At 40.5% G+C, this 12,794-nt stretch overlaps 1 protein-coding gene across 1 annotated transcript; it reads right to left on the reverse strand.

Annotated features, from left to right (window-relative positions):
• Window positions 1–11,608: 11,608 nt before the first annotated feature.
• Window positions 11,609–12,382, reverse strand: LOC108203280 (uncharacterized). Its single transcript, XM_017372077.1, has one exon. The coding sequence runs from the start codon at window positions 12,380–12,382 to the stop codon at window positions 11,609–11,611; it is 774 nt and encodes a 257-aa protein (XP_017227566.1).
• Between the last annotated feature and the right edge of the window lie 412 nt (window positions 12,383–12,794).

A 12,794-nucleotide genomic window follows, 5' to 3' on the forward strand; every position in this document is an offset into this window, starting at 1 on the left:
AACTTGTTCGCAAAAATCTACACGCAAGCGCACGTGATCATAAGTAATATATTTGTTCGTTCCCACAGAGACTGGTGAATTAAGAATACGCACCTATGCAACAATGTATGAGTAATTTTCACTGCCAAGACAATTAACAAGGATGGGTTCTTTTATACTAATAACTAAATTTACTAATCAAATTCAGAATAGGAAAACACATGGGATTCTAATTTCATTATCGAATTCATCTAGAATTGAAATTACTGATTATCATGCGACTGTTAATCCTAATCAGACAACACAAAAGTAATACATGCCAACTCTCGTTGCACACATATCATACCAATCAAAATCCACAATTAAGATAGAAATCTCATGGACACCAACAAAGCTCAGACCCTATATCTCTATAGCGGTAGTGTAAGCAGAGAGGTTAAATAGCAAGTCATCTATCGTGATTACACAGGGTGATAAAAATAGTTCAAGTCTACCATAAATTATGTTTCATTCACATAATCCTATGTTTACATGGCATAGTTCTAAATTCAATCATCCACTCTCGCTTCAGAAAGAATTAACAAACAACTTAGAAGTTAGCTACGCTCCTAAGAAGAATAAGCACGGCTCATGCAAAGAAATCAACGTACGTCACAAAATCAAGTAATTAATATTCGTTACTAGACTACATCGATAATTCCATTAGAATCCCATGAAGGCGGTTAGTTCATAATCGAACTAATCGACATCATGGGTTCTAATGAAAACATGATAATTAAACTACGAGAATTAAATGGAATAAAAGTACTTGAATTAATAATAAAGAACACAACGTTACAGATTTGATGTTCACGATCTCGCTCGAAACTGTCACTTCCTCGCGAAGAACGATCCAATACAAACTGATAATGTGCTTGATTACAAGAGAAAACCTGAATAATCTATAATCCGATATTCTACTATATTCAACTACTACGAGGCTAGAGTTTTACACATGAAAAATAATAAAGTGCATTGACCAAGTCAACCGGGCCTCGACCGCTGCGAAAATCCATCAGAAAGCTTCAAAAATCGGCCCGGGGCACTTCTGCTGGGCGCGGCCGCGCTAAACTAGCGCAGGCGCGCTAGTAGTCCCAGTGGATAGCGCGGGCGCGCTAACACTTAGCGCAGGCGCGCTAGTGTCTGCCCTGGCAGCCCTGTTTCTTCGTTTTTAGCTCGTTCTCGCGTGCATGCCCTTCCTCGCTCTAGTACCACTTCCGTAGGTGATCACGGTTGCATTTAGCACATGCAACAAGCCCTTTAAACCCCTAGATAGCTCTAGTGGACGAGTGTGTTCTCGTGAGGGTTTGTAGAAGATGTACCCACAAAATCCCAAGTCGTGATGAATCCACAATTCTCCATTCTTGCAAATAATGCACCAAAAACAACCTAAAATGATAGAAAATCACTTCATCACCTCAACTCGTGACCTGCACAGAAAAACAATAAAAACACATCAAAAGACACTAAACACTTAAGTACAACCAACCAATTTAATTGGAAATGAAGGCCTATAAGTGTGTATAAATACCACTTATCAGAAATCCAACTATGAAATCCATCGCAATATGCTCCCATTTCCATTCTGGGATCTGTAGGGGTTGTAACAATCCGCTTGGTCGCTGATATTCTGCCTTGACTCTCTGACATGTATAAAATGTACTTACCCACTCTGCAATCTCTCTTTTCATATCTGGCCACCAATAATTCTCTTTCAAATCTCTATACATTTTAGTGCTGTCTGGGTGAATCGAGTAAGTGGAACTATGTGCTTCGTTCAGAACTTCATTCCTCAACTCAGGTACTGGTGGAATCCATATTCTAGAAGAAAACCTTAGAATACCTTGGTCATCTTTCTGGGTACAAAGCTCTTTCCCAACCAAATTATTAATATCCTGATTCATTACCGCCTCTTGACATTTCCTTATCTTCTCTAATAATTCTGGTTGAAAAGTCATCGTATATAATCCAGCTTTTGAGGGTTCACCCACTCTAACTTCTATTTCCAACCTTTCAAGTTCTTTATACAGTTCCTTGGGTAACGTCAACACATTCAGCCTTTCTTTCCTACTCAAAGCGTCTGCCACTACATTTGCTTTTCCGGGGTGATAGTTGATGGTGCAATCATAATCCTTTATCAATTCCAACCACCTTCTCTGCCTCATATTAAGCTCCTTCTGCGTAAAGATATACTTTAAACTCTTATGATCCGTGTAGATTTCACACTTTTCTCCGTATAAATAATGTCTCCAAGTCTTCAATGCAAACACTATGGCTGCTAACTCTAAATCATGTGTAGGATACTTCTGCTCATGTGGCTTGAGTTGTCTGGATGCATATGCAATAACCTTGTCATGTTGCATCAACACACAACCTAAACCTTTATGAGAAGCATCACTATAAAGCACAAAATTCCCTTGCTCATCTGGAAGTGATAACACTGGGGCTGATACTAACCTTTTCTTTAACTCCTGAAAACTTTCTTCACACTTTTCCGTCCATATGAACTTCTCTTATTTCCGAGTAAGCTTCGTCAATGGCACTGCAATCCTCGAGAAATCTTGAACAAACCTTCTATAATAGCCTGCCAAACCTAAGAAACATCTAACTTCTGTTGGTGTTCTTGGTCTTTCCCAATTCATTATTGCCTCAATCTTGGAGGGATCTACTTTAATTCCTTCGTCATTGACTATATGGCCTAGGATTTGAACTTCTTGTAACCAAAACTCACACTTTGAAAACTTAGCGTATAGCTTCTCCTTTCTCAAGGTCTCTAGAGAAATTCTTAGATGGGTTGCATGATCTTCGGTTGTTTTGGAATAAATCAAAATGTCGTCTATGAACACAATCACAAACTTATCCAAATACGGTTTAAAGACTCTATTCATTAAGTCCATAAAAGCTGCGGGGGCATTGGTATTCCAAAGGCCATCACTAGAAATTCATAGTGCACATATCGGGTTCTAAAAGCTGTTTTGGGTATATCTTCAGGTTTAATCTTTAATTGATGGTACCCTGATCGCAAATCAATCTTAGAAAAGTACCTTGCTCCCTTCAGTTGATCAAACAAGTCATCTATACGGGGTAATGGATATCTATTCTTGATAGTAAGCTTATTAAGTTCCCGATAATCAATACATAACCCCATACTACCGTCCTTCTTCTTCACAAATAGTACCGGTGCTCCCCATGGGGACACACTGGGCCTAATCACTCCTTTTTCTAGCAATTCTTGTAATTGGGTCGCCAGTTCCTTCATTTCCACTGGTGCCATTCTATACGGGGCTTTAGATACCGGTTCTGTTCCGGGTGCTAAATCTATTGCAAATTCAATTTCCCTATCTGGAGGTAATCCGGGTAATTCATCTGGGAATACATCTGGAAACTCATTTACTACAGGAATATTTTCAAACTTTATGGGTTCTTGACTTCGATCAATCACATGCGCTATATAAGCTTCACAACCTTGACGTAATAATCTCTTTGTTTGAATCATAGTCAAAAACTTCTTTACCTGCTTATGCCCTCGGAATACTATCATCTTCTCGTTTGGTGCCTTTAACATCACCTTCTTATTACGACAATCTATCTGAGCATTATGCTTCGATAACCAATCCATTACTAGGATAACATCAAACTCTCCCAACTTGAAAGGTATCAAGTCGGCACAAAACTTATTTCCTAAGATTTCAACTTCACATTTCCTACAAACTTGACTAATGTTCGGTGAAATCTACACGCAAGCGCACGTGATCATAAGTAATATATTTGTTCGTTCCCACAGAGACTGGTGAATTAAGAATACGCACCTATGCAACAATGTATGATCAATTATCACTGCTAAGACAATTAACAAGGATTGGTTTCTTTTATACTAATAACTAAAATTACTAATCAAATTCAGAATAGGAAAACACATGGGATTCTAACTTCATTATCGAATTCATCTAGAATTGAAATTACTGATTAACATGCGATTGTTGAGCCTAATCAGACAACACGAAAGTAATACATGCCAACTCTCGTTGCACACATATCATACCAATCAAAATCCGCAATTAAGACAGAAATCTCATGGACACCAACAAAGCTCAGACCCTATATCTCTATAGCGGTAGTGTAAGCAGAGAGGTTTAATAACAAGTCGTCTATCGTGATTACACAGGGTGATAAAAATAGTTCAAGTCTATCACAAATTATGCTTCATTCACATAATCCTATGTTTACATGGCATAGTTCTAAATCCAATCATCCACTCTCGCTTCAGAAAGAATTAACACACAACTTAGAAGTTAGCTACGCTTCTAAGAAGAATAAGCACGGCTCATGCAAAGAAATCAACGTACGTCACAAAATCAAGTAATTAATATTCGTTACTAGACTACATCGATAAATCCATTAGAATCCCATGAAGGCGGTTAGTTCATAATCGAACTAATCGACATCATGGGTTCTAGTGAAAACATGATAAATAAATTACGAGAATTAAACGGAATAAAAATACTTGAATTAATAATAAAGAATACAACGTTACAGATTTGATGTTCACGATCTCGCTCGAAACTGTCACTTCCTCGCGAAGAACGATCCAATACAAACTGATAATGTGCTTGAATGATAAAACTAAATTACGATATTATTCTCTACTAAAACTACTTCTCTACGGCTAGGGTTTTACACACGAGAAATAAAAATACATTGACCAAGTCACACGGGCCTCGACCGCTGCGAAAATCCACTAAAAAGCTGTAAAAATCGGCCCGGGGAAGTTCTGCTGGGCGCGGCCGCGCTAAACTAGCGCAGGCGCGCTAGTGGTTGCAGTCTGTAGCGCGGGCGCGCTAACAAGTAGCGCGGGCGCGCTACTTTCTGCACTGGTGGCCCTGTTTCTTCGTTTCTCGCTCGTTCTCGCGTGTATGTCCTTCCTCGCTTCTAGTACCACTTCCGTAGGTGATCACGGTTGCATTTAGCATATGCAACAAGCCCTTTAAACCCCTAGATAGCTCTAGTGGACGAGTGTGTTCTCGTGAGGGTTTGTAGAAGATGTACCCACAAAATCCCAAGTCGTGAGGAATCCACAATTCTCTATTCTTGCAAATAATGCACCAAAACCAACCTAAAATGAGAGAAAATCGCTTCATCACCTCAACTCGTGACCTGCACAGAAAAACAATAAAAACACATCAAAAGACACTAAACACTTAAGTACAACCAACCAATTTAAGTGGAAATGAAGGCCTATAAGTGTGTATAAATACCACTTATCACACCCCCAAACTTAAACTGATGCTTGTCCTCAAGCGTCAACGACACTATACAATAATACAATGCAATGCATGAATGCAACTACGTGATGAATGAGTGAACTATGAAGTAATTGCCTTGTCAATTATAATACCTCAGATTGTGCTAATGTTCTCGAATTTCACTTCTCTCGCTACCAAGTCAATTACTCTTCTATTTACAAGTGTGGAGTGCCAGTGTGTGCAAGCATGCTCTTTTATTGAGACAAGACAAAAACTACTACTCCCACAGAATCCCAATCAAGAATCGTAAAAGTCTAAAACTAACACCCCGTCACTCAAGTCCAACTAAAAGCCAAGGTCCCAAAGAATGTCCACACCCTTCTATTTTATTCCTTATAATATTTTTTTTTTTCTTTTTTTCTTTTTGTTGGTGTTTAATTGCTCGGTCTAAGGTTAGAGCGCTTCGCAGTGTAAATGCGTTACGAACACCACAAGACTTCACACACCAATTATTCACTTTATTCTAGTGGTTTATTTAACCGTGCAATGGTTGAGATCCCTAAAGATTTATACACTAGTACCCATGTAGCGAGTGTTGGGTCAACAATCCCAAACCACGAAGGGCTTTAGGTTGTTAGGCACAAAGTCCCCTCAGACTTAATTACTCGAGTACTAATGAGCTCAACCTAGTTAATTCTACCACTTATTTTTCTAGTGAATTTATTTACTACTCTTTTTTTTTTTTTCTTTTTTTTTGAAAGGTATATCTACTCCTCAGTTCCCCCAAACTTAAGATTTACAGACCTAAGCTGAAGGGTGTTCAATTCAATCCTAGAATTCATGGAATTTCGTCTAAATCCTATCTCAAGAACATATGTGAATTACAATTTCCAACACAAGCAATTTCCAAGTACTAACCTAGCATTGCAATTGAAACTACTAATCAAGAACTACGCACATAACTCATCATAGGCAATTAGCTTGGCTTAACTTCATAATTCATGCAAATGCTCGTGATACTAACTACGACAATTACTACTAAACATGTAAAATAAAAAAAATTGAGAAAAATAGAAAAAAACATGAGAAATAATCAAAACAAAATAAAAAAATGTGAACTACATGAACTAACTAACACATGCAATAAAAAAAAAAATTATAATAATATGCTCTTCCTTAGATTACCACCCCCAAACTTAAAATTTTCAATGTCCCCATTGAAAGTGATAAAAAGGCTAGAGCACCCACATACCTACTCGGAGTCCGAGTCCTCCCCCTCCTCTGCTGGAGGTGAATCAGGTGGAGGATACTGCATCCCTGCTCCGAATACTGGCCACTGAACTGTGACCCCCTGTGCCTGGAAAGCACTACCTAGAGCCTGTGTCAAGTCAAAAGCAAACCTCTGGTGGATGTCATGCATGGTATCCATCCGTCTCGCTAGGCGGCGATAATGAGCATCTCCCATCGGTTCGGAGCTCCTCTCCGTCTGTGAAGTACCAGCTCCAGAAGCTCTAGGCTGCTCCCTCCTCACAAATGCTGGACGTCCCCCTGGCACCTCATCATATATGTACCCGAGGCCTCGAGGGTGGGGAACTCCTCCATCCCACTCCGTCATCCGACTGATCGCCGAATGATCAATAGGTGTTCCCGGCAACTGTAGTTGCTCGTTGGCTGGCCAACGAACACCGCTTGATCGACAGAGCTTCGTAACAATTGTGCCATATGGAATGGCACCAGTGGTTCCTCCCCGTAAGAACCTCAGCATCCCCTGATGAATAACATGTCCCAGATCTATATACTTGCCTGAGACAATCCCAAAGAGCAGAATCGCTCTATCCACTGTCACCTCATGCCCATGAGAAGATGGCATGATATTAGCACAGATGAAGGCATTCCATGCCTTCGCATACCGGTTCAAAGCGGCTGCAGGAAAAGAAACATGTGCCGGCAAAGGAGGTGCAGTCATCTTCCAATGCGTGTCCGGTACACACATGTCATACACCAACCGCTCAAGATCAATCGGATCATCATCAAACCGGCGTTTGGCACGCCCAATCCTCTCAACAACCCAATCTTCTTCATTACGGCGCTTGGCACGCCCCCCAATCACTCTACGGATCGCCTCCGCACTATAATCAACTCGGATTCCCCGCACCACCGTGAATCCATCGCGATTCTCCTTGGCATTAGCATAAAACTCTCGAATAATAGCCAAGGGAACCGCCTCCGGAGCCTCGCAAAAAGACTCCCAACCCCGCTCTTGAACCATGTTCAAAAGCTCACCATCTTCCGCCGTGGGTAAGAATCCCCTCTCCTTGACTAACGACTTATTCATAAGCCGTTGAAACTCGGTTCGTGCTCCATCGGAAGTAAACTCAACCTCACCCATCGAGGAAGAATCGCTAGATGTAGGGGCTTGGGTGCTTGTTCCTTGTGATCTTCGGGCTCTTTTGGGTGCCATTGGTAGAGATTTAGAGTTGCAAGAGATTTGTGTGTAGTGGGTTTGAGAGATTGGATGAAGGTTGTGTGTATGGATGTGTATATATATTAGGGTTTAAAGAATTATAATGGGATTTGGAGATGGGTTTTGTGTTTATATAAGGATTGGAGAGCTGAGTTAGGGTTTAATAAGATGTATTTCGGGCTAGGCATGCAAAATTAGGATTGTGGGCTTTTAAAAACGAAAAGAAAATATTTTTGGGAGAAAATTCGCCAGCCTCTGCAGTCAGTAGCGCGGCCGCGCTAAGTGTAGCGCGGGCGCGCTGTGCAACTTAGCGCGGGCGCGCTAGTGTCTGACCCCCGGGGGCTGAATTTTTCGATTTTCGTGTTTTTGAGGTTTACAATGGTACAATGTGGTTCCAATGCGTGGGTTGCCTCCCACGAAGCGCTTGTTTAACGTCGTTAGCTCGACGTGAAGTCCAGAATTAATCCGATTCTGACGAAGTATCCTGTGGAGGATACCTCATTCCATAACCAAACGAATCCCAAGTAATATTAACATCTAGTGCCAAGAATTCTTCAGCAAGAGAGTCTGTTAATATATCAGCAAAACGACCAATTCATTCTTCCACTGCGTCAATACGCCTGATTATCCTTCGGCACTGTGCTTCATTCAATGTTGAATCAGCAGATGTTTGAATTACGGATTGGTTACTTGCATTGGCCGAGAGTAGAGGACAAGTGTCTCCACATGCATTAAAATTTGAGTCTGAGTGAGCTCTAATTCTGTGCCAATTAGTCATCTGATTTTCCTGAGTGATTTCGACCGCTTCATCATTCTCTGATTCTTCCTCTTTTGGAATTTTCCACTTTAGGTCTCTGTGCTCAGCAGCAGTCAGGTTCTCTATCAGTTCGTACGCATCATTGAAGCTTTTACTCCACAAGCTTCCTCCAGCTGCCACGTCTAACTCTGCTCTACATTGATCATTAAGACCCCTGTAGAAATAATGAATTGCCATTCCAGGAGGCATACCATCTTCATCGAGATTTTCGAGAATCTTCTTGAATCGGTCCCAAGCTAAACAAAGATATTCTCCCGAGAATTGAGAGAATTTAGATAGAGCATTTCGTAGCGCAGCAGTCTTTGCCATGGGGAAGAATTTAGTGAGAAATTTCTGAGCTAGATCTTCCCATGTAGTAATCGAACCAGATGGTAAAGAATGTAACCATCCCTTGGCCTTATCCTTCAGTGAAAATGGGAAAAGTCTTAGCTTCACAGCCTCATCAGAGACGTCATTAAATTTGAAAGTGTCACAGATCTCTATAAAATTCCGTATATGCATATTAGGGTCTTCAGTAGGAGAACCCCCATACTGTACCGAGTTCTGGACCATTTGAATAGTTCCTGGTTTGATTTCAAAGGCTTTGGCTGCGATTGCAGGCCTGACAATGCTTGATTGGATATCATCGATCTTTGGCATAGAGAAATCCTTCAATGCCTTACTGTCTGGTTGTGCTTCAGGTTCTGTCATTGTTTCAGAATCAGAAGAAGAAGTAGAAGATGAATCAATTGCTTTCTTACGGGTCTGAGAACGTGTTTGCATAAACGCGACCCAAGTACCTGAAATAAAGAAAAGAAGAAAAGTGAGAAGAGAATAGAATCCTAGTCAGTGAATTTTAATGCACACTGATGACAAGTACATAAACTAATTAATTAACACCGAGTCCCCGGCAGCGGCGCCAAAAACTTGTTCGGTGAAATCTACACGCAAGCGCACGTGATCATAAGTAATATATTTGTTCGTTCCCACAGAGACTGGTGAATTAAGAATACGCACCTATGCAACAATGTATGATCAATTATCACTGCTAAGACAATTAACAAGGATTGGTTTCTTTTATACTAATAACTAAAATTACTAATCAAATTCAGAATAGGAAAACACATGGGATTCTAACTTCATTATCGAATTCATCTAGAATTGAAATTACTGATTAACATGCGATTGTTGAGCCTAATCAGACAACACGAAAGTAATACATGCCAACTCTCGTTGCACACATATCATACCAATCAAAATCCGCAATTAAGACAGAAATCTCATGGACACCAACAAAGCTCAGACCCTATATCTCTATAGCGGTAGTGTAAGCAGAGAGGTTTAATAACAAGTCGTCTATCGTGATTACACAGGGTGATAAAAATAGTTCAAGTCTATCACAAATTATGCTTCATTCACATAATCCTATGTTTACATGGCATAGTTCTAAATCCAATCACCCACTCTCGCTTCAGAAAGAATTAACACACAACTTAGAAGTTAGCTACGCTTCTAAGAAGAATAAGCACGGCTCATGCAAAGAAATCAACGTACGTCACAAAATCAAGTAATTAATATTCGTTACTAGACTACATCGATAAATCCATTAGAATCCCATGAAGGCGGTTAGTTCATAATCGAACTAATCGACATCATGGGTTCTAGTGAAAACATGATAAATAAATTACGAGAATTAAACGGAATAAAAATACTTGAATTAATAATAAAGAATACAACGTTACAGATTTGATGTTCACGATCTCGCTCGAAACTGTCACTTCCTCGCGAAGAACGATCCAATACAAACTGATAATGTGCTTGAATGATAAAACTAAATTACGATATTATTCTCTACTAAAACTACTTCTCTACGGCTAGGGTTTTACACACGAGAAATAAAAATACATTGACCAAGTCACACGGGCCTCGACCGCTGCGAAAATCCACTAAAAAGCTGTAAAAATCGGCCCGGGGAAGTTCTGCTGGGCGCGGCCGCGCTAAACTAGCGCAGGCGCGCTAGTGGTTGCAGTCTGTAGCGCGGGCGCGCTAACAAGTAGCGCGGGCGCGCTACTTTCTGCACTGGTGGCCCTGTTTCTTCGTTTCTCGCTCGTTCTCGCGTGTATGTCCTTCCTCGCTTCTAGTACCACTTCCGTAGGTGATCACGGTTGCATTTAGCATATGCAACAAGCCCTTTAAACCCCTAGATAGCTCTAGTGGACGAGTGTGTTCTCGTGAGGGTTTGTAGAAGATGTACCCACAAAATCCCAAGTCGTGAGGAATCCACAATTCTCTATTCTTGCAAATAATGCACCAAAACCAACCTAAAATGAGAGAAAATCGCTTCATCACCTCAACTCGTGACCTGCACAGAAAAACAATAAAAACACATCAAAAGACACTAAACACTTAAGTACAACCAACCAATTTAAGTGGAAATGAAGGCCTATAAGTGTGTATAAATACCACTTATCAACTAACAGGGACACGTTCCTGATTAGCCAACTCTATATTCATAACCTCATTAAGCAACTCTATAGGACAATTCAATTTAGGCACAAAATCTTCAGAAATAAACGATCTAGTAGCTCCAGAATCAATTAATACCTTGGCACATAAAGAATTCACATTAAGCGTACCTGCCACTACGTCGGCATCCTGAACTGTATCTCTCATAGTCATGTTGTAGGTTCCGGCCTTGGGAACTTCTGGGACTACTGGAGTGGATCCCAAGATTCTGAGTGTAGGGTTACCTGGGGCTGGCATCTTACAATCCTTCACCATGTGTCCTGGTTTCCCACATCTAAAACATGTTATCCCAACTGCTGGATTCCTGTTGGGTTGGTTCCTCGCTGGTTGATCTCGAATCATTGGGTTCTTTGCTGGTGGGTTCGAACATTCCCTAGAGTAGTGCCCTTTCTGATTACACTTATAACATGTCACATTCAACCTATTACAGACTCCTCCGTGTCTCTTTCCACATGTCTGGCACTCCGGAAGTGGAGGCCTTGACTGATTACCAGTAGTTGGACGGTTACTCTGTCCACTACCACCTATATCTGACTTCTTAAAAGTGGGATTTCTCCCCTGCTAAAATTTCTCTTTCTTTGGGTTGTTAAAATTCTGAAACTTCCCCTGTTGAAACTGTCCTTCATGATGCTCTGGCTTACGTTTCTTTCCCTCTTTCTCCTTCTGAGACATTTCACTTTCTGTTTCTGCTATCATTGCCTTCTGAACTACAGCTGCGTAGGTATCCAATTCCAATATAGCCAGCTTTCCTCTGATCCATGCTTTTAAGCCCTGTTGGAATCTCTTAGCTCTTTTCCTATCGGTATCTATATAGGTTGGAACAAACCTTGCCAACTCAGCAAACTTTCTCTCATACTCAGCTACAGACATGTCTCCCTGCTTTAATTCTAAAAACTGTAATTCCATTCGATCCTGGAGAAACTGAGGAAAGTACTTCTCCAGAAACAACTCCTTAAATCTATCCCATGTGACATTCTCTGTCTTTTCCATTGCTCTAACTGATTCCCACCAATAAGTAGCTTCATCCTTCAGATAATAACTAGCAAACTCAGTCTTTTGCTCTTCTCTTACCTTTACTAATACAAACGCTTTCTCAATTTCTTTCAACCATACCCTAGCTTCAATAGGGTCTGCCGAACCTTTAAACTCTGGAGGATTGACAGACTGAAAATTTTTGAAAGTAACCTGAGGATTAGCCTGTCTTTCCTGTTGTTGAGTTAGGTTGGCAGTCTGTTGGGCCAAGATCTGAAGAATCTGGGCCATTGTAGGTTCTGGGTTGTTATTATTGTTGTTGTCATCAGGGTTGGTTGCACGAGTTCGTCTTCTAGGAGGCATAGCTTTGTAAAGAAACAAGCAGTCTATTTAACCTTCAAAACTTTTAACAATTGTTTTAAGAAAAACAAGATATTTCTTTTTGAAAACATTTTTAATCATTCTTTAAATAAATCGCATGCTTCTTTACAGAACAGAGCAATAATGAAAGAAACAGGGTACAATGATATCACAGGGTTTATATGAAGTGCGGTATGTAAAGTAGGTAAAACAGGTGCAGTAAAGTAAAGAACAATATGAAAAAGGAAAGGTTCTGGTATATATATATATGAAAAGTTGAAGGTACATAAGCGCAAGCGCTTCACCAAAAGTAAAACACAACAGCAAACCTACACACTGGTCAGCACATCTAGTCTATATAAGGTCAAAATCGGCTGACATTACACTACCACCACACACTACACACTACACACTA

This window comes from Daucus carota, chromosome 5, assembly GCF_001625215.2.
Source record: "Daucus carota subsp. sativus chromosome 5, DH1 v3.0, whole genome shotgun sequence".
Lineage (NCBI taxonomy): Eukaryota > Viridiplantae > Streptophyta > Magnoliopsida > Apiales > Apiaceae > Daucus > Daucus carota.

Bases quoted from the DNA above. Each gene is read 5' to 3' on its own strand.
- LOC108203280 (XM_017372077.1), bottom strand. From the start codon at position 12,382: ATGCCTCCTAGAAGACGAACTCGTGCAACCAACCCTGATGACAACAAC.